The sequence below is a fragment of the Notolepis coatsorum genome, assembly GCF_963971535.1.
Source record: "Notolepis coatsorum genome assembly, chromosome: 4".
Taxonomy (NCBI): Eukaryota; Metazoa; Chordata; class Actinopteri; order Aulopiformes; family Paralepididae; genus Notolepis; species Notolepis coatsorum.
This window is the reverse complement of record NC_140168.1, coordinates 176,158,133-176,184,298: the sequence shown is the minus strand read 5'-3', so window position 1 is coordinate 176,184,298 and position 26,166 is coordinate 176,158,133. Positions and strand designations below refer to the sequence as shown.

Here is a 26,166-nt window from a genome sequence, read left to right as displayed (position 1 = left end):
TTGTTGCAGTAAGTACAGAGAGTGATGCACCACCCTGGTCCAGTGTTGTGTCTTGTTGCAGTAAGTACAGAGAGTGATGCAGCACCTGGTCCAGTGTTGTGTCTTGTTGCAGTAAGTACAGTGAGTGATGCAGCACCTGGTCCAGTGTTGTGTCTTGTTGCAGTAAGTACAGTGAGTGATGCAGCACCTGGTCCAGTGTTGTGTCTTGTTGCAGTAAGTACAGTGAGTGATGCAGCACCTGGTCCAGTGTTGTGTCTTGTTGCAGTAAGTACAGTGAGTGATGCAGCACCTGGTCCAGTGTTGTGTCTTGTTGCAGTAAGTACAGTGATGCAGCACCTGGTCCAGTGTTGTGTCTTGTTGCAGTAAGTACAGAGAGTGATGCAGCACCTGGTCCAGTGTTGTCTTGTTGCAGTAAGTACAGTGAGTGATGCAGCACCTGGTCCAGTGTTGTGTCTTGTTGCAGTAAGTACAGAGAGTGATGCAGCACCTGGTCCAGTGTTGTGTCTTGTTGCAGTAAGTACAGAGAGTGATGCAGCACCTGGTCCAGTGTTGTGTCTTGTTGCAGTAAGTACAGAGATGATGCAGCACCTGGTCCAGTGTTGTGTCTTGTTGCAGTAAGTACAGAGAGTGATGCAGCACCTGGTCCAGTGTTGTGTCTTGTTGCAGTAAGTACAGAGAGTGATGCAGCACCTGGTCCAGTGTTGTGTATTGTTGCAGTAAGTACAGTGAGTGATGCAGCACCTGGTCCAGTGTTGTGTTGTTGCAGTAAGTACAGAGAGTGATGCAGCACCTGGTCCAGTGTTGTGTCTTGTTGCAGTAAGTACAGTGAGTGATGCAGCACCTGGTCCAGTGTTGTGTCTTGTTGCAGTAAGTACAGTGATGCAGCACCTGGTCCAGTGTTGTGTCTTGTTGCAGTAAGTACAGAGAGTGATGCAGCACCTGGTCCAGTGTTGTGTCTTGTTGCAGTAAGTACAGAGAGTGATGCACCACCTGGTCCAGTGTTGTGTCTTGTTGCAGTAAGTACAGTGAGTGATGCAGCACCTGGTCCAGTGTTGTGTCTTGTTGCAGTAAGTACAGAGAGTGATGCAGCACCTGGTCCAGTGTTGTGTCTTGTTGCAGTAAGTACAGTGAGTGATGCAGCACCTGGTCCAGTGTTGTGTCTTGTTGCAGTAAGTACAGAGAGTGATGCAGCACCTGGTCCAGTGTTGTGTCTTGTTGCAGTAAGTACAGTGAGTGATGCAGCACCTGGTCCAGTGTTGTGTCTTGTTGCAGTAAGTACAGTGATGCAGCACCTGGTCCAGTGTTGTGTCTTGTTGCAGTAAGTACAGAGAGTGATGCAGCACCTGGTCCAGTGTTGTGTCTTGTTGCAGTAAGTACAGAGAGTGATGCAGCACCTGGTCCAGTGTTGTGTCTTGTTGCAGTAAGTACAGAGAGTGATGCAGCACCTGGTCCAGTGTTGTGTCTTGTTGCAGTAAGTACAGAGAGTGATGCAGCACCTGGTCCAGTGTTGTGTCTTGTTGCAGTAAGTACAGAGAGTGATGCAGCACCTGGTCCAGTGTTGTGTCTTGTTGCAGTAAGTACAGAGAGTGATGCAGCACCTGGTCCAGTGTTGTGTCTTGTTGCAGTAAGTACAGAGAGTGATGCAGCACCTGGTCCAGTGTTGTGTCTTGTTGCAGTAAGTACAGAGAGTGATGCAGCACCTGGTCCAGTGTTGTGTCTTGTTGCAGTAAGTACAGAGAGTGATGCAGCACCTGGTCCAGTGTTGTGTCTTGTTGCAGTAAGTACAGAGAGTGATGCAGCACCTGGTCCAGTGTTGTGTCTTGTTGCAGTAAGTACAGAGAGTGATGCAGCACCTGGTCCAGTGTTGTGTCTTGTTGCAGTAAGTACAGAGAGTGATGCAGCACCTGGTCCAGTGTTGTGTCTTGTTGCAGTAAGTACAGAGAGTGATGCAGCACCTGGTCCAGTGTTGTGTCTTGTTGCAGTAAGTACAGAGAGTGATGCAGCACCTGGTCCAGTGTTGTGTCTTGTTGCAGTAAGTACAGAGAGTGATGCAGCACCTGGTCCAGTGTTGTGTCTTGTTGCAGTAAGTACAGAGAGTGATGCAGCACCTGGTCCAGTGTTGTGTCTTGTTGCAGTAAGTACAGTGAGTGATGCAGCACCTGGTCCAGTGTTGTGTCTTGTTGCAGTAAGTACAGAGAGTGATGCAGCACCTGGTCCAGTGTTGTGTGTTGTTGCAGTAAGTACAGTGAGTGATGCAGCACCTGGTCCAGTGTTGTGTCTTGTTGCAGTAAGTACAGAGAGTGATGCAGCACCTGGTCCAGTGTTGTGTCTTGTTGCAGTAAGTACAGTGAGTGATGCAGCACCTGGTCCAGTGTTGTGTCTTGTTGCAGTAAGTACAGAGAGTGATGCAGCACCTGGTCCAGTGTTGTGTCTTGTTGCAGTAAGTACAGTGAGTGATGCAGCACCTGGTCCAGTGTTGTGTCTTGTTGCAGTAAGTACAGAGAGTGATGCAGCACCTGGTCCAGTGTTGTGTCTTGTTGCAGTAAGTACAGAGAGTGATGCAGCACCTGGTCCAGTGTTGTGTCTTGTTGCAGTAAGTACAGTGAGTGATGCAGCACCTGGTCCAGTGTGTTTTTGTCTTTGTTGCAGTAAGTACAGAGAGTGATGCAGCACCTGGTCCAGTGTTGTGTCTTGTTGCAGTAAGTACAGTGAGTGATGCAGCACCTGGTCCAGTGTTGTGTCTTGTTGCAGTAAGTACAAAGTGATGCAGCACCTGGTCCAGTGTTGTGTCTTGTTGCAGTAAGTACATAGAGTGATGCAGCACCTGGTCCAGTGTTGTGTCTTGTTGCAGTAAGTACAGAGAGTGATGCAGCACCTGGTCCAGTGTTGTGTCTGTTGCAGTAAGTACAGAGAGTGATGCAGCACCTGGTCCAGTGTTGTGTCTTGTTGCAGTAAGTACAGTGAGTGATGCAGCACCTGGTCCAGTGTTGTGTCTTGTTGCAGTAAGTACAGTGAGTGATGCAGCACCTGGTCCAGTGTTGTGTCTTGTTGCAGTAAGTACAGAGAGTGATGCAGCACCTGGTCCAGTGTTGTGTTGTTGCAGTAAGTACAGAGAGTGATGCAGCACCTGGTCCAGTGTTGTGTCTTGTTGCAGTAAGTACAGAGAGTGATGCAGCACCTGGTCCAGTGTTGTGTCTTGTTGCAGTAAGTACAGAGAGTGATGCAGCACCTGGTCCAGTGTTGTGTCTTGTTGCAGTAAGTACAGAGAGTGATGCAGCACCTGGTCCAGTGTTGTGTCTTGTTGCAGTAAGTACAGTGATGCAGCACCTGGTCCAGTGTTGTGTCTTGTTGCAGTAAGTACAGTGATGCAGCACCTGGTCCAGTGTTGTGTCTTGTTGCAGTAAGTACAGAGAGTGATGCAGCACCTGGTCCAGTGTTGTGTCTTGTTGCAGTAAGTACAGTGAGTGATGCAGCACCTGGTCCAGTGTTGTGTCTTGTTGCAGTAAGTACAGAGAGTGATGCAGCACCTGGTCCAGTGTTGTGTCTTGTTGCAGTAAGTACAGAGAGTGATGCAGCACCTGGTCCAGTGTTGTGTCTTGTTGCAGTAAGTACAGTGAGTGATGCAGCACCTGGTCCAGTGTTGTGTTGTTGCAGTAAGTACAGTGAGTGATGCAGCACCTGGTCCAGTGTTGTGTCTTGTTGCAGTAAGTACAGAGAGTGATGCAGCACCTGGTCCAGTGTTGTGTCTTGTTGCAGTAAGTACAGAGAGTGATGCAGCACCTGGTCCAGTGTTGTCTTGTTGCAGTAAGTACAGAGAGTGATGCAGCACCTGGTCCAGTGTTGTGTGTTGTTGCAGTAAGTACAGAGAGTGATGCAGCACCTGGTCCAGTGTTGTGTCTTGTTGCAGTAAGTACAGTGAGTGATGCAGCACCTGGTCCAGTGTTGTGTCTTGTTGCAGTAAGTACAGTGATGCAGCACCTGGTCCAGTGTTGTGTCTTGTTGCAGTAAGTACAGAGAGTGATGCAGCACCTGGTCCAGTGTTGTGTCTTGTTGCAGTAAGTACAGAGAGTGATGCAGCACCTGGTCCAGTGTTGTGTCTTGTTGCAGTAAGTACAGAGAGTGATGCAGCACCTGGTCCAGTGTTGTGTCTTGTTGCAGTAAGTACATAGAGTGATGCAGCACCTGGTCCAGTGTTGTGTCTTGTTGCAGTAAGTACAGAGAGTGATGCAGCACCTGGTCCAGTGTTGTGTCTTGTTGCAGTAAGTACAGTGAGTGATGCAGCACCTGCTCCAGTGTTGTGTCTTGTTGCAGTAAGTACAGAGAGTGATGCAGCACCTGGTCCAGTGTTGTGTCTTGTTGCAGTAAGTACAGTGAGTGATGCAGCACCTGGTCCAGTGTTGTGTCTTGTTGCAGTAAGTACAGAGAGTGATGCAGCACCTGGTCCAGTGTTGTGTCTTGTTGCAGTAAGTACAGTGAGTGATGCAGCACCTGGTCCAGTGTTGTGTCTTGTTGCAGTAAGTACAGAGAGTGATGCAGCACCTGGTCCAGTGTTGTGTTGTTGCAGTAAGTACAGAGAGTGATGCAGCACCTGGTCCAGTGTTGTGTCTTGTTGCAGTAAGTACAGTGAGTGATGCAGCACCTGGTCCAGTGTTGTGTCTTGTTGCAGTAAGTACAGAGAGTGATGCAGCACCTGGTCCAGTGTTGTGTCTTGTTGCAGTAAGTACAGTGAGTGATGCAGCACCTGGTCCAGTGTTGTGTCTTGTTGCAGTAAGTACAGAGAGTGATGCAGCACCTGGTCCAGTGTTGTGTCTTGTTGCAGTAAGTACAGTGAGTGATGCAGCACCTGGTCCAGTGTTGTGTCTTGTTGCAGTAAGTACAGAGAGTGATGCAGCACCTGGTCCAGTGTTGTGTCTTGTTGCAGTAAGTACAGTGAGTGATGCAGCACCTGGTCCAGTGTTGTGTCTTGTTGCAGTAAGTACAGTGAGTGATGCAGCACCTGGTCCAGTGTTGTGTCTTGTTGCAGTAAGTACAGAGAGTGATGCAGCACCTGGTCCAGTGTTGTGTGTTGTTGCAGTAAGTACAGTGATGCAGCACCTGGTCCAGTGTTGTGTCTTGTTGCAGTAAGTACAGAGAGTGATGCAGCACCTGGTCCAGTGTTGTCTTGTTGCAGTAAGTACAGTGAGTGATGCAGCACCTGGTCCAGTGTTGTGTCTTGTTGCAGTAAGTACAGAGAGTGATGCAGCACCTGGTCCAGTGTTGTGTCTTGTTGCAGTAAGTACAGAGAGTGATGCAGCACCTGGTCCAGTGTTGTGTTGTTGCAGTAAGTACAGAGAGTGATGCAGCACCTGGTCCAGTGTTGTGTCTTGTTGCAGTAAGTACAGTGAGTGATGCAGCACCTGGTCCAGTGTTGTCTTGTTGCAGTAAGTACAGAGAGTGATGCAGCACCTGGTCCAGTGTTGTGTCTTGTTGCAGTAAGTACAGAGAGTGATGCAGCACCTGGTCCAGTGTTGTGTCTTGTTGCAGTAAGTACAGTGAGTGATGCAGCACCTGGTCCAGTGTTGTGTCTTGTTGCAGTAAGTACAGAGAGTGATGCAGCACCTGGTCCAGTGTTGTGTCTTGTTGCAGTAAGTACAGTGAGTGATGCAGCACCTGGTCCAGTGTTGTGTCTTGTTGCAGTAAGTACAGTGATGCAGCACCTGGTCCAGTGTTGTGTCTTGTTGCAGTAAGTACAGTGAGTGATGCAGCACCTGGTCCAGTGTTGTGTCTTGTTGCAGTAAGTACAGTGAGTGATGCAGCACCTGGTCCAGTGTTGTGTCTTGTTGCAGTAAGTACAGAGAGTGATGCAGCACCTGGTCCAGTGTTGTGTCTTGTTGCAGTAAGTACAGAGAGTGATGCACCACCTGGTCCAGTGTTGTGTCTTGTTGCAGTAAGTACAGAGAGTGATGCAGCACCTGGTCCAGTGTTGTGTCTTGTTGCAGTAAGTACAGTGAGTGATGCAGCACCTGGTCCAGTGTTGTGTCTTGTTGCAGTAAGTACAGTGAGTGATGCAGCACCTGGTCCAGTGTTGTGTCTTGTTGCAGTAAGTACAGTGGTGGATTCCAGCACCTGGTCCAGTGTTGTGTCTTGTTGCAGTAAGTACAGTGAGTGATGCAGCACCTGGTCCAGTGTTGTGTGTTGTTGCAGTAAGTACAGTGATGCAGCACCTGGTCCAGTGTTGTGTCTTGTTGCAGTAAGTACAGAGAGTGATGCAGCACCTGGTCCAGTGTTGTCTTGTTGCAGTAAGTACAGTGAGTGATGCAGCACCTGGTCCAGTGTTGTGTCTTGTTGCAGTAAGTACAGAGAGTGATGCAGCACCTGGTCCAGTGTTGTGTCTTGTTGCAGTAAGTACAGAGAGTGATGCAGCACCTGGTCCAGTGTTGTGTCTTGTTGCAGTAAGTACAGAGATGATGCAGCACCTGGTCCAGTGTTGTGTCTTGTTGCAGTAAGTACAGAGAGTGATGCAGCACCTGGTCCAGTGTTGTGTCTTGTTGCAGTAAGTACAGAGAGTGATGCAGCACCTGGTCCAGTGTTGTGTATTGTTGCAGTAAGTACAGTGAGTGATGCAGCACCTGGTCCAGTGTTGTGTTGTTGCAGTAAGTACAGAGAGTGATGCAGCACCTGGTCCAGTGTTGTGTCTTGTTGCAGTAAGTACAGTGAGTGATGCAGCACCTGGTCCAGTGTTGTGTCTTGTTGCAGTAAGTACAGTGATGCAGCACCTGGTCCAGTGTTGTGTCTTGTTGCAGTAAGTACAGAGAGTGATGCAGCACCTGGTCCAGTGTTGTGTCTTGTTGCAGTAAGTACAGAGAGTGATGCACCACCTGGTCCAGTGTTGTGTCTTGTTGCAGTAAGTACAGTGAGTGATGCAGCACCTGGTCCAGTGTTGTGTCTTGTTGCAGTAAGTACAGAGAGTGATGCAGCACCTGGTCCAGTGTTGTGTCTTGTTGCAATAAGTACAGTGAGTGATGCAGCACCTGGTCCAGTGTTGTGTCTTGTTGCAGTAAGTACAGAGAGTGATGCAGCACCTGGTCCAGTGTTGTGTCTTGTTGCAGTAAGTACAGTGAGTGATGCAGCACCTGGTCCAGTGTTGTGTCTTGTTGCAGTAAGTACAGTGATGCAGCACCTGGTCCAGTGTTGTGTCTTGTTGCAGTAAGTACAGAGAGTGATGCAGCACCTGGTCCAGTGGTGTGTCTTGTTGCAGTAAGTACAGAGAGTGATGCAGCACCTGGTCCAGTGTTGTGTCTTGTTGCAGTAAGTACAGAGAGTGATGCAGCACCTGGTCCAGTGTTGTGTCCTGTTGCAGTAAGTACAGAGAGTGATGCAGCACCTGGTCCAGTGTTGTGTCTTGTTGCAGTAAGTACAGTGAGTGATGCAGCACCTGGTCCAGTGTTGTGTCTTGTTGCAGTAAGTACAGAGAGTGATGCAGCACATGGTCCAGTGTTGTGTCTTGTTGCAGTAAGTACAGAGAGTGATGCAGCACCTGGTCCAGTGTTGTGTCTTGTTGCAGTAAGTACAGAGAGTGATGCAGCACCTGGTCCAGTGTTGTGTCTTGTTGCAGTAAGTACAGAGAGTGATGCAGCACATGGTCCAGTGTTGTGTTGTTGCAGTAAGTACAGAGAGTGATGCAGCACCTGGTCCAGTGTTGTGTCTTGTTGCAGTAAGTACAGAGAGTGATGCAGCACCTGGTCCAGTGTTGTGTCTTGTTGCAGTAAGTACAGAGAGTGATGCAGCACCTGGTCCAGTGTTGTGTCTTGTTGCAGTAAGTACAGAGAGTGATGCAGCACCTGGTCCAGTGTTGTGTCTTGTTGCAGTAAGTACAGAGAGTGATGCAGCACCTGGTCCAGTGTTGTGTTGTTGCAGTAAGTACAGAGAGTGATGCAGCACCTGGTCCAGTGTTGTGTCTTGTTGCAGTAAGTACAGAGAGTGATGCAGCACCTGGTCCAGTGTTGTGTGTTGTTGCAGTAAGTACAGTGAGTGATGCAGCACCTGGTCCAGTGTTGTGTCTTGTTGCAGTAAGTACAGAGAGTGATGCAGCACCTGGTCCAGTGTGTGTGTTGTTGCAGTAAGTACAGTGAGTGATGCAGCACCTGGTCCAGTGTTGTGTCTTGTTGCAGTAAGTACAGAGAGTGATGCAGCACCTGGTCCAGTGTTGTGTCTTGTTGCAGTAAGTACAGTGAGTGATGCAGCACCTGGTCCAGTGTTGTGTCTTGTTGCAGTAAGTACAGAGAGTGATGCAGCACCTGGTCCAGTGTTGTGTCTTGTTGCAGTAAGTACAGTGAGTGATGCAGCACCTGGTCCAGTGTTGTGTCTTGTTGCAGTAAGTACAGAGAGTGATGCAGCACCTGGTCCAGTGTTGTGTCTTGTTGCAGTAAGTACAGAGATGATGCAGCACCTGGTCCAGTGTTGTGTCTTGTTGCAGTAAGTACAGTGAGTGATGCAGCACCTGGTCCAGTGTTGTGTTGTTGCAGTAAGTACAGAGAGTGATGCAGCACCTGGTCCAGTGTTGTGTCTTGTTGCAGTAAGTACAGTGAGTGATGCAGCACCTGGTCCAGTGTTGTGTCTTGTTGCAGTAAGTACAGTGATGCAGCACCTGGTCCAGTGTTGTGTCTTGTTGCAGTAAGTACATAGAGTGATGCAGCACCTGGTCCAGTGTTGTGTCTTGTTGCAGTAAGTACAGAGAGTGATGCAGCACCTGGTCCAGTGTTGTGTTGTTGCAGTAAGTACAGAGAGTGATGCAGCACCTGGTCCAGTGTTGTGTCTTGTTGCAGTAAGTACAGTGAGTGATGCAGCACCTGGTCCAGTGTTGTGTCTTGTTGCAGTAAGTACAGTGAGTGATGCAGCACCTGGTCCAGTGTTGTGTCTTGTTGCAGTAAGTACAGAGAGTGATGCAGCACCTGGTCCAGTGTTGTGTTGTTGCAGTAAGTACAGAGAGTGATGCAGCACCTGGTCCAGTGTTGTGTCTTGTTGCAGTAAGTACAGAGAGTGATGCAGCACCTGGTCCAGTGTTGTGTCTTGTTGCAGTAAGTACAGAGAGTGATGCAGCACCTGGTCCAGTGTTGTGTTGTTGCAGTAAGTACAGTGATGCAGCACCTGGTCCAGTGTTGTGTTGTTGCAGTAAGTACGGTGATGCAGCACCTGGTCCAGTGTTGTGTCTTGTTGCAGTAAGTACAGAGAGTGATGCAGCACCTGGTCCAGTGTTGTGTCTTGTTGCAGTAAGTACAGTGAGTGATGCAGCACCTGGTCCAGTGTTGTGTCTTGTTGCAGTAAGTACAGAGAGTGATGCAGCACCTGGTCCAGTGTTGTGTCTTGTTGCAGTAAGTACAGAGAGTGATGCAGCACCTGGTCCAGTGTTGTGTCTTGTTGCAGTAAGTACAGTGAGTGATGCAGCACCTGGTCCAGTGTTGTGTCTTGTTGCAGTAAGTACAGTGATGCAGCACCTGGTCCAGTGTTGTGTCTTGTTGCAGTAAGTACAGAGAGTGATGCAGCACCTGGTCCAGTGTTGTGTCTTGTTGCAGTAAGTACAGTGAGTGATGCAGCACCTGGTCCAGTGTTGTGTCTTGTTGCAGTAAGTACAGAGAGTGATGCAGCACCTGGTCCAGTGTTGTGTCTTGTTGCAGTAAGTACAGAGAGTGATGCAGCACCTGGTCCAGTGTTGTGTCTTGTTGCAGTAAGTACAGTGAGTGATGCAGCACCTGGTCCAGTGTTGTGTTGTTGCAGTAAGTACAGTGAGTGATGCAGCACCTGGTCCAGTGTTGTGTCTTGTTGCAGTAAGAACAGTGATGCAGAACCTGGTCCAGTGTTGTGTCTTGTTGCAGTAAGTACAGAGAGTGATGCAGCACCTGGTCCAGTGTTGTGTCTTGTTGCAGTAAGTACAGAGAGTGATGCAGCACCTGGTCCAGTGTTGTGTCTTGTTGCAGTAAGTACAGTGATGCAGCACCTGGTCCAGTGTTGTGTCTTGTTGCAGTAAGTACAGTGAGTGATGCAGCACCTGGTCCAGTGTTGTGTCTTGTTGCAGTAAGTACAGAGAGTGATGCAGCACCTGGTCCAGTGTTGTGTCTTGTTGCAGTAAGTACAGAGAGTGATGCAGCACCTGGTCCAGTGTTGTGTCTTGTTGCAGTAAGTACAGTGATGCAGCACCTGGTCCAGTGTTGTGTCTTGTTGCAGTAAGTACAGTGATGCAGAACCTGGTCCAGTGTTGTGTCTTGTTGCAGTAAGTACAGAGAGTGATGCAGCACCTGGTCCAGTGTTGTGTCTTGTTGCAGTAAGTACAGAGAGTGATGCAGCACCTGGTCCAGTGTTGTGTGTTGTTGCAGTAAGTACAGAGAGTGATGCAGCACCTGGTCCAGTGTTGTGTCTTGTTGCAGTAAGTACAGTGAGTGATGCAGCACCTGGTCCAGTGTTGTGTCTTGTTGCAGTAAGTACAGTGAGTGATGCAGCACCTGGTCCAGTGTTGTGTCTTGTTGCAGTAAGTACAGTGAGTGATGCAGCACCTGGTCCAGTGTTGTGTCTTGTTGCAGTAAGTACAGTGATGCAGCACCTGGTCCAGTGTTGTGTCTTGTTGCAGTAAGTACAGAGAGTGATGCAGCACCTGGTCCAGTGTTGTGTCTTGTTGCAGTAAGTACAGAGAGTGATGCAGCACCTGGTCCAGTGTTGTGTCTTGTTGCAGTAAGTACAGAGAGTGATGCAGCACCTGGTCCAGTGTTGTGTTGTTGCAGTAAGTACAGAGAGTGATGCAGCACCTGCTCCAGTGTTGTGTCTTGTTGCAGTAAGTACAGAGAGTGATGCAGCACCTGGTCCAGTGTTGTGTCTTGTTGCAGTAAGTACAGTGAGTGATGCAGCACCTGGTCCAGTGTTGTGTCTTGTTGCAGTAAGTACAGTGAGTGATGCAGCACCTGGTCCAGTGTTGTGTCTTGTTGCAGTAAGTACAGAGAGTGATGCAGCACCTGGTCCAGTGTTGTGTTGTTGCAGTAAGTACAGAGAGTGATGCAGCACCTGGTCCAGTGTTGTGTCTTGTTGCAGTAAGTACAGTGAGTGATGCAGCACCTGGTCCAGTGTTGTGTCTTGTTGCAGTAAGTACAGAGAGTGATGCAGCACCTGGTCCAGTGTTGTGTCTTGTTGCAGTAAGTACAGTGAGTGATGCAGCACCTGGTCCAGTGTTGTGTCTTGTTGCAGTAAGTACAGAGAGTGATGCAGCACCTGGTCCAGTGTTGTGTCTTGTTGCAGTAAGTACAGAGAGTGATGCAGCACCTGGTCCAGTGTTGTGTCTTGTTGCAGTAAGTACAGTGAGTGATGCAGCACCTGGTCCAGTGTTGTGTCTTGTTGCAGTAAGTACAGTGAGTGATGCAGCACCTGGTCCAGTGTTGTGTCTTGTTGCAGTAAGTACAGAGAGTGATGCAGCACCTGGTCCAGTGTTGTGTTGTTGCAGTAGGTACAGTGATGCAGCACCTGGTCCAGTGTTGTGTCTTGTTGCAGTAAGTACAGAGAGTGATGCAGCACCTGGTCCAGTGTTGTCTTGTTGCAGTAAGTACAGAGAGTGATGCAGCACATGGTCCAGTGTTGTGTTGTTGCAGTAAGTACAGTGAGTGATGCAGCACCTGGTCCAGTGTTGTGTCTTGTTGCAGTAAGTACAGAGAGTGATGCAGCACCTGGTCCAGTGTTATGTGTTGTTGCAGTAAGTACAGAGAGTGATGCAGCACCTGGTCCAGTGTTGTCTTGTTGCAGTAAGTACAGTGAGTGATGCAGCACCTGGTCCAGTGTTGTGTCTTGTTGCAGTAAGTACAGAGAGTGATGCAGCACCTGGTCCAGTGTTGTGTTGTTGCAGTAAGTACAGAGAGTGATGCAGCACCTGGTCCAGTGTTGTGTCTTGTTGCAGTAAGTACAGTGAGTGATGCAGCACCTGGTCCAGTGTTGTGTCTTGTTGCAGTAAGTACAGAGAGTGATGCAGCACCTGGTCCAGTGTTGTGTCTTGTTGCAGTAAGTACAGTGATGCAGCACCTGGTCCAGTGTTGTGTCTTGTTGCAGTAAGTACAGAGAGTGATGCAGCACCTGGTCCAGTGTTGTGTTGTTGCAGTAAGTACAGAGAGTGATGCAGCACCTGGTCCAGTGTTGTGTCTTGTTGCAGTAAGTACAGTGAGTGATGCAGCACCTGGTCCAGTGTTGTGTCTTGTTGCAGTAAGTACAGTGATGCAGAACCTGGTCCAGTGTTGTGTCTTGTTGCAGTAAGTACAGTGAGTGATGCAGCACCTGGTCCAGTGTTGTGTCTTGTTGCAGTAAGTACAGAGAGTGATGCACCACCTGGTCCAGTGTTGTGTCTTGTTGCAGTAAGTACAGTGAGTGATGCAGCACCTAGTCCAGTGTTGTGTCTTGTTGCAGTAAGTACAGAGAGTGATGCAGCACCTGGTCCAGTGTTGTGTCTTGTTGCAGTAAGTACAGTGAGTGATGCAGCACCTGGTCCAGTGTTGTGTCTTGTTGCAGTAAGTACAGTGAGTGATGCAGCACCTGGTCCAGTGTTGTGTCTTGTTGCAGTAAGTACAGAGAGTGATGCAGCACCTGGTCCAGTGTTGTGTCTTGTTGCAGTAAGTACAGTGAGTGATGCAGCACCTGGTCCAGTGTTGTGTCTTGTTGCAGTAAGTACAGTGAGTGATGCAGCACCTGGTCCAGTGTTGTGTCTTGTTGCAGTAAGTACAGAGAGTGATGCAGCACCTGGTCCAGTGTTGTGTCTTGTTGCAGTAAGTACAGTGAGTGATGCAGCACCTGGTCCAGTGTTGTGTCTTGTTGCAGTAAGTACAGAGAGTGATGCAGCACCTGGTCCAGTGTTGTGTCTTGTTGCAGTAAGTACAGAGAGTGATGCAGCACCTGGTCCAGTGTTGTGTCTTGTTGCAGCAAGTACAGAGAGTGATGCAGCACCTGGTCCAGTGTTGTGTCTTGTTGCAGTAAGTACAGAGAGTGATGCAGCACTTGGTCCAGTGTTGTGTCTTGTTGCAGTAAGTACAGAGAGTGATGCAGCACCTGGTCCAGTGTTGTGTCTTGTTGCAGTAAGTACAGTGAGTGATGCAGCACCTGGTCCAGTGTTGTGTCTTGTTGCAGTAAGTACAGTGATGCAGCACCTGGTCCAGTGTTGTGTCTTGTTGCAGTAAGTACAGTGAGTGATGCAGCACCTGGTCCAGTGTTGTGTCTTGTTGCAGTAAGTACAGTGATGCAGCACCTGGTCCAGTGTTGTGTCTTGTTGCAGTAAGAACAGAGAGTGATGCAGCACCTGGTCCAGTGTTGTGTCTTGTTGCAGTAAGTACAGAGAGTGATGCAGCACCTGGTCCAGTGTTGTGTCTTGTTGCAGTAAGTACAGAGAGTGATGCAGCACCTGGTCCAGTGTTGTGTCTTGTTGCAGTAAGTACAGAGAGTGATGCAGCACCTGGTCCAGTGTTGTGTCTTGTTGCAGTAAGTACAGAGAGTGATGCAGCACCTGGTCCAGTGTTGTGTCTTGTTGCAGCTCTACTGGGGGGGCCACAGGTAGAGCACTCATCTGGTATTCGGAAGGTTCCCGGTTTGATTCTCTGTCCTCCCGGGCAGCGTGTCGAAGTGTCCTTGAGCAAGACACTTAACCCCTAATTGCTCCCGATGAGCAGGTTGGCACCTTGCATGGTCGCCTCCACCGTCGGTGTGTGAATGTGTGTGTGAGTGGGTGAATGTGAGGAACAAAATTGTAAAGCGCGTTGGATAAAAGCTGCTATATAAATGCATATAAATGTGTGTGTGTGTGTTTGCAGGACATCAGCTCTGTGTATCAGATCTCCACAGACGAGGTCCTGGGGTCGGGACAGTTTGGAGTCGTCTACGGGCGTAGGTTGGATTCGACTGAATTGTTATGTAAAGGACTTTTGAGTGTTCTGTTTTTGACAGGTCCTATTATGTGTGGAACGATGAAGCACGTTAAAGGTCAACAGCGTCAGACCCACTGGTTAGCTTGTCATTTCCATATCAGATGGTGGGTTTTGAGCGTCAGATGGTGGGTTTTGAGAGTCAGATGGTGGGTTTTGAGAGTCAGATGGTGGGTTTTGAGAGTCAGATGGTGGGTTTTTGAACGTCAGATGATGGGTTAGATGGTGGGTTTTGAGCGTCAGATGGTGGTTTTTGAGCGTCAGATGGTGGGTTTTGAGCCACGTTCTCGTACAGCCTACTGTAGTTCTGGCATACGGTTACAGTATATAACGTGGCCGTGGCCCGGTCTGTGTGAGGCGTTGTGTGCAGTAGGATAATACTGCATTATTCAACACTTATCTCTCTGACAAAATCCCATTAACATGAATAGCATTAATTAATTATAACATTAAAAAATAACATTAATTATTGTGGTGTATGTAGGGTGCCTGTGTGTGTGTGTGTGTGTGTGTGTGTGTGTGTACACAGAATATAGTCAACACAAGCGACCGCGAATCAAATCAAATCAAATTTATTTATAAGGCCCGACAACACACGTTAATGTCCCCATGGGCCGTACAGGTCTTCTTTAAACAAGTCAAGAAGAAAACATAACAATAAGTCAAGAACAGAACAAGAACACCATAAGGTCCAAAAAAATGTAAGATAAATGCAAATAAATTAAAGAATGCAAGCACTCCCAGACATACCCCACGCGAAGGTAAGGAAAAACTCACTAAAACCTAACAATAGGGAAAAATGCTCCACAGGCAGTGTGGAGGAGAGAAACCTTAGAAGGGCCATTCAAGGGGGGATCTCCCTTCTTAGATGTCTGTGATAGTAGTGTTGCAGACTTAACAGTTGGTAAGCATGCACTCAAGTGTGTAGTGAAACACAGATGAGTGCATGCAATAGCAACTGAACATTTTGAAAGATTAAAGATAGAGCTGATAGCGATAGCAACTGAACATTTTGAAAGATTGAAGATAGAGCTGATAGCGGATCTATTTGAGGCACAGGGGCGGCGCAAAGAGGGTCACGTCCTCCCCGTCTTAGTCACGGGACATTCAACACTCCGGTCATTGCTCAGGGACAGCCGGAGACAGGGAGATAGGGGGCGGCGCAGAGAGGGTCGCGAACTCCCCGACATCATCGCGGGACGTCCGGCACTCCGGTCACCACTATGAGACCTCCGGAGACAGGGGGGCATGCAGAGGGGGTCGCATTCTCCCGGCCTTCATCACGGGACGTCCGACACTCCGGTCAGCACTCCAGGACAGCAACTCACAGGGGGACAGGGAGACGGGACAGGCGTTAGACAGCTCAAGTGATTGTAGTGGGCGGACATAGCAATAGATACAAGTGGTAAGCATATATGAATGGAGTAGATATATGAAGTAAGCATATTATGTGAATAGAATAGAAGTACTTAACCCAGCAATAAAACCGCGTTGACTGTTAATCTGTTACCAGTCTGTTAATACTGTTAATCAGTTGACAGGACCACGGACAGACGACAGTAAGTAACTGATCCAAGGCCTCGGTGGTGCATGTAGAGCAGTCACTGCAATCTTGGCCAAGACCCCAAGGCATCCATCACCTTAGTCAGCGCTAGGAGACGGGCACTCAGAGAGATGGGGGCAGGGGGGGGGGGGGGGGGGGGGGGGGGAAGGGGGGGGGGGGGGAAGTTAGAGAGTTCCCATGTTTGTGGTGCTGCAAAAGAGCAGACATGTAGTACCCTGTAGTGCCATGTAGTATCATGTAGTACCCTGTAGTGCCATGTAGTACCCTGTAGTGCCCTGTAGTGCCCTGTAGTGCCATGTAGTACCCTGTAGTGCCATGTAGTACCCTGTAGTACCATGTAGTGCCATGTAGTACCATGTAGTACCCTGTAGTGCCATGTAGTGCCATGTAGTACCCTGTAGTGCCATGTAGTACCATGTAGTACCCTGTAGTGCCATGTAGTACCATGTAGTACCATGTAGTACCCTGTACCCTAACTAAACTAAACTAGACAGATTAATCTAAAGGTCAGTCCCCGACCAGGTGAGATCAGGGTAGGTTGAAGGAGAGAGAGAAAATATGAGTAATTTGTTCCACAGGTAGGGAGCGCGGTAGACAAAGGCTCTGTGGCCAGCGGATTTCTTTTTTTAACCCTACGGATCGATAGAAGCCCTGCATTTGTTGAGCGCAGAGCACGAGCGGGCGAGTATCGAGAGATGAGATCGGATAGATAGAGCGGTGCAAGCCCATTTAAAATTTTGTAGGTGAGGAGTAGCACTTTAAAGTCAGATCGGGCTTGGATAGGAAGCCAGTGTAGGGCGGACAAAACTGGTGTGATGTGATCAAATTTTCTAGTTCTAGTTAGTATCCGTGCAGCCGCATTTTGCACAAGTTGAAGATTTTGGATGCTTGAATTAGGTAGGCCTGAAAAAAGTGCATTACAGTAGTCCAGACGTGATGAGACAAAAGCATGAATCAGGGTTTCAGCATCAGCCAGAGTTAAAATGGGGCGAATTTTTTCGATATTACGAAGATGGAAGAATGCAATTTTGGTGAAATTTTTTATATGTGCATTAAATGAGAGGGAGGAATAAAAAATGACTCTGAGGTTTTTTATGGTGTAGCTCTGGGATACATGACAGGTATCAAAGTTGAGGGAGATGTCCTGAAACAGGCCTCTGTGGTTTGGGGGGCCAACTATTAACATCTCAGTTTTATCTGCATTAAGGAGTAGAAAGTTTTGCGACATCCAGTTTTTGACGGCAAGCAAGCAGGCCTCAAGGTTTTGTAGTTGGGAGGAATCATTCTCATCAAAAGAACCACCACTCAGCGTAGGAAACAGGACGGGGGTCTAGCAATCCTGGATTTTAAATTATATTTCTGGTCCTTCTCACTGAGGCCCCTGATTAACTGGTTTGATCCCGAGATTGTTGTGTCAGCTGAGGGCGGCTCTCAGGGCGCATGGGGTCCCATGGGGTCAACCGTTACATCCACACCCTTTTTTTAGACTCATCAGAGACCTGAAACCTCAAGGGGCTTCGTTTCAGATTTCTATACACTCTTACTCAGGTCCACATACAAGAACCTCCTATTAGATATAAATTGGCGGGAGGACATTCCAGAACTGGACCCTGAGTTTGATTGGGATGATGTCTGGACTAATATTACACTGGCCTCCCGTAACCCCAATCACCAACAAGTTTTATAATTATATTCATAGAACATATCTCAAAATAGGCTTCTTTTACTTGCCTCAGTCCGCACGGGCGGCATTTTAAAGCGCATCTGCTGGATCACTACTGCTTCCTGAGGAGAGTGAGACTCAGTGTTGTTTATACAGTATGAGACTCAGTGTTGTTTATACAGTATGAGACTCAGTGTTGTTTATACAGTATGATACTCAGTGTTGTTTATACAGTATGATACTCAGTGTTGTTTACACAGTATGAGACTCAGTGTTTATGCAGTATGATACTCAGTGTTGTTTATACAGTATGAGACTCAGTGTTTATGCAGTATGATACTCAGTGTTGTTTATACAGTATGATACTCAGTGTTGTTTACACAGTATGAGACTCAGTGTTGTTTATACAGTATGAGACTCAGTGTTGTGTATACAGTATGAGACTCAGTGTTGTTTATACAGTATGATACTCAGTGTTGTTTACACAGTATGAGACTCAGTGTTGTTTATACAGTATGAGACTCAGTGTTGTTTACACAGTATGAGACTCAGTGTTGTTTATACAGTATGAGACTCAGTGTTGTGTATACAGTATGAGACTCAGTGTTGTTTATACAGTATGAGACTCAGTGTTGTTTATACAGTATGATACTCAGTGTTGTTTATACAGTATGATACTCAGTGTTGTTTATACAGTATGATACTCAGTGTTGTTTATACAGTATGATACTCAGTGTTGTTTATACAGTATGAGACTCAGTGTTGTTTATACAGTATGATACTCAGTGTTGTTTATACAGTATGATACTCAGTGTTGTTTACACAGTATGAGACTCAGTGTTGTTTATACAGTATGAGACTCAGTGTTTATACAGTATGAGACTCAGTGTTGTTTATACAGTATGAGACTCAGTGTTGTTTATATAGTATGAGACTCAGTGTTGTTTATACAGTATGAGACTCAGTGTTGTTTATAATAGTATGAGACTCAGTGTTGTTTATACAGTATGAGACTTAGTGTTACTTTATATAGTATGAGACTCAGTGTTTATACAGTATGATACTCAGTGTTTATACAGTATGAGACTCAGTGTTACTTTATATAGTATGAGACTCAGTGTTGTTTATACAGTATGATACTCAGTGTTGTTTATGCAGTATGATACTCAGTGTTGTTTATACAGTATGAGACTCAGTGTTGTTTATACAGTATGAGACTTAGTGTTACTTTATATAGTATGAGACTCAGTGTTGTTTATACAGTATGAGACTTAGTGTTACTTTATATAGTATGAGACTCAGTGTTTATACAGTATGAGACTCAGTGTTGTTTATACAGTATGAGACTTAGTGTTACTTTATATAGTATGAGACTCAGTGTTTATACAGTATGAGACTCAGTGTTTATACAGTATGAGACTCAGTGTTGTTTATACAGTATGAGACTTAGTGTTACTTTATATAGTATGAGACTCAGTGTTTATACAGTATGAGACTCAGTGTTTATACAGTATGAGACTCAGTGTTTATACAGTATGAGACTCAGTGTTTATACAGTATGAGACTCAGTGTTGTTTATACAGTATGAGACTCAGTGTTGTTTATACAGTATGAGACTCAGTGTTGTTTATGCAGTATGATACTCAGTGTTGTTTACACAGTATGATACTCAGTGTTGTTTATACAGTATGATACTCAGTGTTGTTTATACAGTATGATACTCAGTGTTGTTTATGCAGTATGATACTCAGTGTTGTTTATACAGTATGATACTCAGTGTTGTTTATACAGTATGATACTCAGTGTTGTTTATACAGTATGATACTCAGTGTTGTTTATACAGTATGAGACTCAGTGTTGTTTATACAGTATGCGACTCAGTGTTGTTTATACAGTATGAGACTCAGTGTTGTTTACACAGTATGATACTCAGTGTTGTTTACACAGTATGAGACTCAGTGTTTATACAGTATGATACTCAGTGTTGTTTATACAGTATGATACTCAGTGTTGTTTATACAGTATGAGACTCAGTGTTGTGTATACAGTATGATACTCAGTGTTGTTTATACAGTATGATACTCAGTGTTGTTTATACAGTATGATACTCAGTGTTGTTTACACAGTATGATACTTAGTGTTGTTTATGCAGTATGATACTCAGTGTTGTTTATGCAGTATGAGACTCAGTGTTGTTTATACAGTATGAGACTCAGTGTTGTTTACACAGTATGATACTCAGTGTTGTTTATACAGTATGAGACTCAGTGTTGTGTATTCAGTATGAGACTCAGTGTTGTTTATACAGTATGATACTCAGTGTTTATACAGTATGATACTCAGTGTTGTTTATGCAGTATGATACTCAGTGTTTATACAGTATGAGACTCAGTGTTGTTTATACAGTATGATACTCAGTGTTGTTTATACAGTATGATACTCAGTGTTGTTTACACAGTATGATACTTAGTGTTGTTTATGCAGTATGATACTCAGTGTTGTTTATGCAGTATGAGACTCAGTGTTGTTTACACAGTATGTCTCTGTAGCTCATCACAGGCAGTCGGGTCGGCCGGTGGCCATCAAGGTCATCGACAAGACACGCTTCCCCAGCAAGGAGAGACAGCTGAGGAACGAGGCGGCCATCTTGCAGGTACAACTGAAGCACGTTTCATTATGTGGATTCACACTTCTGTACAATATGTGTCACTGGGGAGGCAGGATGGCGTAGAGGTAAAGAGGCCAGCCAGTAACCGATGGTTCGATCCCCGCCACTGACTGAGGGTGTACTGTGGGGGACTGTGTGTATATGAGAACTGTGCGTACATGTAGCTAGGAGGGATATGAGGACTGTGTGTATGTGTAACTAGGAGGGATATGAGGACTGTGTGTATGTGTAACTAGGAGGGATATGACGACTGTGTGTATGTGTAACTAGGAGGGATATGAGGACTGTGTGTACGTGTAGCTAGGAGGGATATGACGACTGTGTGTACGTGTAACTAGGAGGGATATGACGACTGTGTGTATGTGTAACTAGGAGGGATATGAGGACTGTGTGTACGTGTAACTAGGAGGGATATGACGACTGTGTTATGTGTAACTAGGAGGGATATGACGACTGTGTTATGTGTAACTAGGAGGGATATGACGACTGTGTGTAATGTGTAACTAGGAGGGATATGACGACTGTGTGTAATGTGTAACTAGGAGGGATATGAGGACTGTGTGTATGTGTAACTAGGAGGGATATGAGGACTGTGTGTACGTGTAACTAGGAGGAATATGAGGACTGTGTGTATGTGTAACTAGGAGGGATATGACGACTGTGTTATGTGTAACTAGGAGGGATATGAGGACTGTGTGTATGTGTAACTAGGAGGGATATGAGGACTGTGTGTATGTGTAACTAGGAGGGATATGAGGACTGTGTGTATGTGTAACTAGGAGGGATATGAGGACTGTGTGTATGTGTAACTAGGAGGGATATGAGGACTGTGTGTATGTGTAACTAGGAGGGATATGAGGACTGTGTGTACGTGTAACTAGGAGGGATATGAGGACTGTGTTATGTGTAACTAGGAGGGATATGACGACTGTGTGTAATGTGTAACTAGGAGGGATATGAGGACTGTGTGTATGTGTAACTAGGAGGGATATGAGGACTGTGTGTACGTGTAACTAGGAGGAATATGAGGACTGTGTGTATGTGTAACTAGGAGGGATATGAGGACTGTGTGTAAGTGTAACTAGGAGGGATATGACGACTGTGTGTAATGTGTAACTAGGAGGGATATGAGGACTGTGTGTATGTGTAACTAGGAGGGATATGAGGACTGTGTGTACGTGTAACTAGGAGGAATATGAGGACTGTGTGTATGTGTAACTAGGAGGGATATGACGACTGTGTTATGTGTAACTAGGAGGGATATGAGGACTGTGTGTATGTGTAACTAGGAGGGATATGAGGACTGTGTGTATGTGTAACTAGGAGGGATATGAGGACTGTGTGTATGTGTAACTAGGAGGGATATGAGGACTGTGTGTATGTGTAACTAGGAGGGATATGAGGACTGTGTGTATGTGTAACTAGGAGGGATATGAGGACTGTGTGTACGTGTAACTAGGAGGGATATGAGGACTGTGTTATGTGTAACTAGGAGGGATATGACGACTGTGTGTAATGTGTAACTAGGAGGGATATGAGGACTGTGTGTATGTGTAACTAGGAGGGATATGAGGACTGTGTGTACATGTAACTAGGAGGAATATGAGGACTGTGTGTATGTGTAACTAGGAGGGATATGAGGACTGTGTGTACGTGTAACTAGGAGGGATATGAGGAGTGTGTATGTGTAACTAGGAGGGATATGAGGACTGTGTGTATGTGTAACTAGGAGGGATATGAGGACTGTGTGTATGTGTAACTAGGAGGGATATGAGGACTGTGTGTATGTGTAACTAGGAGGGATATGAGGACTGTGTGTATGTGTAACTAGGAGGGATATGAGGACTGTGTGTATGTGTAACTAGGAGGGATATGAGGACTGTGTGTAATGTGTATGTGTAACTAGGAGGGATATGAGGACTGTGTGTGTATGTGTAGCTAGGAGAGATATGAGGACTGTGTGTGTATGTGTAGCTAGGAGAGATATGAGGACTGTGTGTGTATGTGTAGCTAGGAGAGATATGAGGACTGTGTGTACGTGTAACTAGGAGAGATATGAGGACTGTGTGTATGTGTAACTAGGAGAGATATGAGGACTGTGTGTGTATGTAACTAGGAGGGATATGAGGACTGTGTGTATGTGTAACTAGGAGGGATATGAGGACTGTGTGTATGTGTAACTAGGAGGGATATGAGCACTGTGTGTATGTGTAACTAGGAGGGATATGAGGACTGTGTGTATGTGTAACTAGGAGGGATATGAGCACTGTGTGTATGTGTAACTAGGAGGGATATGAGGGCTGTGTGTATGTGTAACTAGGAGGGATATGAGGACTGTGTGTATGTGTAACTAGGAGGGATATGAGGACTGTGTGTATGTGTAACTATGAGGGATAATGCGAAAAGACACATTTCAGTATCCTTGTGTACATTGACAATAAAATAATCTTCTTCTTCACTGCACAATAGCTATACTATAATCATACTCACAAAAGATAAATGTCTCTGCATGTCCAGAATCTCTCCCACCTGGGAGTGGTCCTGTTGGAGGCCATGTTTGAGACAACGGAGCACGTCTTCGTCGTCATGGAGAAACTCCACGGAGACATGTTGGAGATGATTATGTCCAGTGAGAAAGGCCACCTGCCGGAACGCAACACGCGCTTCCTGGCCACGCAGGTACGGGCTACTTCCTCCTGGACCTATCAAACTGATCTCTGTACTTAAAAATGAGTGTATTACCTTTGGCCATGTTTACCATGTTTGTTTGAAGAGTCTGTGTCCCACGCAGCTGTGTTGGCTGTAGATCCTCAAACACATCGCTCACTGTGACCTGAAACCTGAGAACGTATTACTGGCCTCTGCAGACCCCTTCCCTCAGGTGTGTGTGTGTGTGTGTGTGTGTGTGTGTGTGTGTGTGTGTGTGTGTGTGTGTGTGTGTGTGTGTGTGTGTGTGTGTGTGTGTGTGTGTGTGTGTGTGTGTGTGTGTGTGTGTGTGTGTGTGTGTGTGTGTGTGTGTGTGTGTGTGTGTGTGTGTGTGTGTGTGTGTGTGTGTGTGTGTGTGTGTGTGTGTGTGTGTGTGTGTGTGTGTGTGTGTGTGTGTGTGTGTGTGTGTGTGTGTGTGTGTGTGTGTGTGTGTGTGTGTGTGTGTGTGTGTGTGTGTGTGTGTGTGTGTGTGTGTGTGTGTGTGTGTGTGTGTGTGTGTGTGTGTGTGTGTGTGTGTGTGTGTGTGTGTGTGTGTGCGTGCGTGCGTGCGTGTTGTATTTATCAGATGTATGTACAGTGTTATAAAGTAGAAGCTAATAAAATAGACATGATAACATAGACATGTTATAGTCCTGAGATAAATGCAATACAATGTTAGCTACAAATGAAGGCACTGGGTCCTATGTACACTACTATACAATATACAGTTTTACTCTATATCCTTATGCTATACTTGCTATTTCTAAACTATACTATACAAGAACCACAACTGTTCTTTCTTTAAAGTGAAATTAAAATAGATGTTTATGTTCTTTTATCACATATCACATGTCTTGCACAGTATCTGCCCCAAAAATTACAAAAAGCTGTTTTGTAGATATTCTTAATGATTCATTTTAGAGTTTGTAATTTCCTGGAAAACTATTTAAAAATTCCCCTGTATACGGGGGGGGGGTATACTCATTTGCGTCCAATGAAATGCTTTCTAGAATGACATTTACAGCACATTCTAACTAAGCTAGCACCTGGCCTCTTTAACTAAATTGAACAAATGTTCAATGTTAGCTTGCTGCAAAACTTTGCTAATGTACATTTTTAACATTAGCTTGCTAGCTAACAGGTTGACCGTAATGCACATTCAGTGCTTTTGGCTACTGTAAACACCAATCAATATCCATGACCCAAGTCCCTCCCTAGTTTCCTGTTTTTACAGGAAACTCATTCATATGTGGAATCAAATAGCATTCTGCTAGCCGTTTCATGGGGACTTTACAGCATATGTACAGATATAGATATAGTATCTACAGGTATTATACATATACATAAATTATATAAAATGGATTATACAGGTATATACAGACAGATGTGGATAAATGTATATACAGTAAATATATATATATATGGTATATATAGCATATAAATAGTTATAGAAAGGATTATATGCAGCCTGCAGGTATATACTATATATACAACATGCACATGGATGTGTTTGCATTAACTACCTTTAGTGTCATCAGTCTATCCCTGTGGTTCGCAACCTCAGGGCATGAGACCCCCTCAGGGGATCAGGAGATGATTTTAGAGGGGTCACGAAAAGACATCATCAAAATACAAAATACATCTTATTTATATTATAATTCGTCTTGTGAAATAATAAATATTTGAAACGTAAAGTCCCCCCTCCAGTTTTTACTCAAGTAAACACATTTTTGGGGGTCAAAGTTCACCCCGTTCTGTCACACACTGAAGGTGGAGAAGTCTATCCTACCCCTCCACACAGTACCTCTGTCTTCATCAGACATCATTCCACTCCTCCACCTCCTCCTCTTCCACCTCCTCCATCACATCATCCTCCTCCACTTCCTCCACCTCCTCCTCCACCTCTTCCTCCACCTCCTCCTCTTCCTGCTCTTCCTCCCCTCCTCCACCTCTTCCTCATCTTCTTCCTCCTCCACCTCTTCCGCTTCCTCTTCCTCCACCTCCTCATCTTCCTCCTCCACCTCTTCCTCCTCCTCCTCTTCCTCCACCTCCTCCTCCACCTCCTCCTCATCTTCCTCCTCCTCCTCTTCCTCCACCTCCTCCTCATCTTCCTCCTCCACCTCTTCCTCCTCCTCCTCTTCCTCCTCCACCACCTCCTCCTCCTCTTCCTCCCCCCCCCCCCCCAGGTGAAGCTGTGCGACTTCGGCTTCGCCCGCATCATCGGTGAAAACTCCTTCCGCCGCTCTGTGGTCGGCACGCCGGCCTACCTGGCGCCTGAGGTCATCGGCAGCAGCGGCTACAACCGCTCGCTGGACATGTGGTCGGTGGGCGTCGTCACCTACGTCAGCCTGAGCGGCGCGTTCCCGTTCAACGAGGACGAGGACGTCCGCCAGCAGATCACCAACGCCGCCTTCATGTTCCCGCGGCAGCTGTGGGCGGCCATCTCGCTGGAGGGTAGGGAACCGTCTCACTGGAGGGTAGGGAACCATCTCACTGGAGGGTAGGGAACCGTCTCACTGGAGGGTAGGGAACCGTCTCACTGGAGGGTAGGGAACCGTCTCACTGGAGGGTAGGGAACCGTCTCACTGGAGGGTAGGGAACCGTCTCACTGGAGGGTAGGGAACCATCTCACTGGAGGGTAGGGAACCGTCTCACTGGAGGGTAGGGAACCGTCTCACTGGAGGGTAGGGAACCATCTCACTGGAGGGTAGGGAACCGTCTCACTGGAGGGTAGGGAACCATCTCACTGGAGGGTAGGGAACCGTCTCACTGGAGGGTAGGGAACCGTCTCACTGGAGGGTAGGGAACCGTCTCACTGGAGGGTAGGGAACCGTCTCACTGGAGGGTAGGGAACCGTCTCACTGGAGGGTAGGGAACCGTCTCACTGGAGGGTAGGGAACCGTCTCACTGGAGGGTAGGGAACCGTCTCACTGGAGGGTAGGGAACCGTCTCACTGGAGGGTAGGGAACCGTCTCACTGGAGGGTAGGGAACCGTCTCACTGGAGGGTAGGGAACCGTCTCGCTGGAGGGTAGTGAACCGTCTCGCTGGAGGGTAGGGAACCGTCTCGCTGGAGGGTAGGGAACCGTCTCGCTGGAGGGTAGGGAACCGTCTCGCTGGAGGGTAGGGAACCGGAACCGTCTCGCTGGAGGGTAGGGAACCGTCTCGCTGGAGGGTAGGGAACCGTCTCGCTGGAGGGTAGGGAACCGTCTCGCTGGAGGGTAGGGAACCGTCTCGCTGGAGGGTAGGGAACCGTCTCGCTGGAGGGTAGGGAACCGTCTCGCTGGAGGGTAGGGAACCGTCTCGCTGGAGGGTAGGGAACCGTCTCGCTGGAGGGTAGGGAACCGTCTCGCTGGAGGGTAGGGAACCGTCTCGCTGGAGGGTAGGGAACCGTCTCGCTGGAGGGTAGGGAACCATCTCGCTGGAGGGTAGGGAACCGTCTCACTGGAGGGTAGGGAACCGTCTCGCTGGAGGGTAGGGAACCATCTCACTGGAGGGTAGGGAACCATCTCACTGGAGGGTAGGGAACCATCTCACTGGAGGGTAGGGAACCATCTCACTGGAGGGTAGGGAACCATCTCACTGGAGGGTAGGGAACCATCTCACTGGAGGGTAGGGAACCATAGCGTCCACTGAGCGTGCATTTACATTTAGTCATTTAGCTGACGCTTTTATCCA

General features: G+C 47.0%; 1 protein-coding gene across 1 annotated transcript in view; it reads left to right on the top strand.

The window, feature by feature from the left end:
* prkd4 (protein kinase D4) overlaps positions 1 to 26,166 on the top strand; it is a gene marked incomplete at both ends in the record, with an annotated part of 69,957 nt that overhangs the window by 41,550 nt on the left and 2,241 nt on the right. Inside the window, 5 exons of the mRNA XM_084312164.1 lie at positions 13,792 to 13,872; positions 19,687 to 19,790; positions 22,323 to 22,484; positions 22,612 to 22,686; positions 24,677 to 24,944. Of these exons, the coding sequence (XP_084168290.1) occupies positions 13,792 to 13,872; positions 19,687 to 19,790; positions 22,323 to 22,484; positions 22,612 to 22,686; positions 24,677 to 24,944 (690 nt within the window). The remainder of the gene's footprint in view (positions 1 to 13,791; positions 13,873 to 19,686; positions 19,791 to 22,322; positions 22,485 to 22,611; positions 22,687 to 24,676; positions 24,945 to 26,166) is intronic.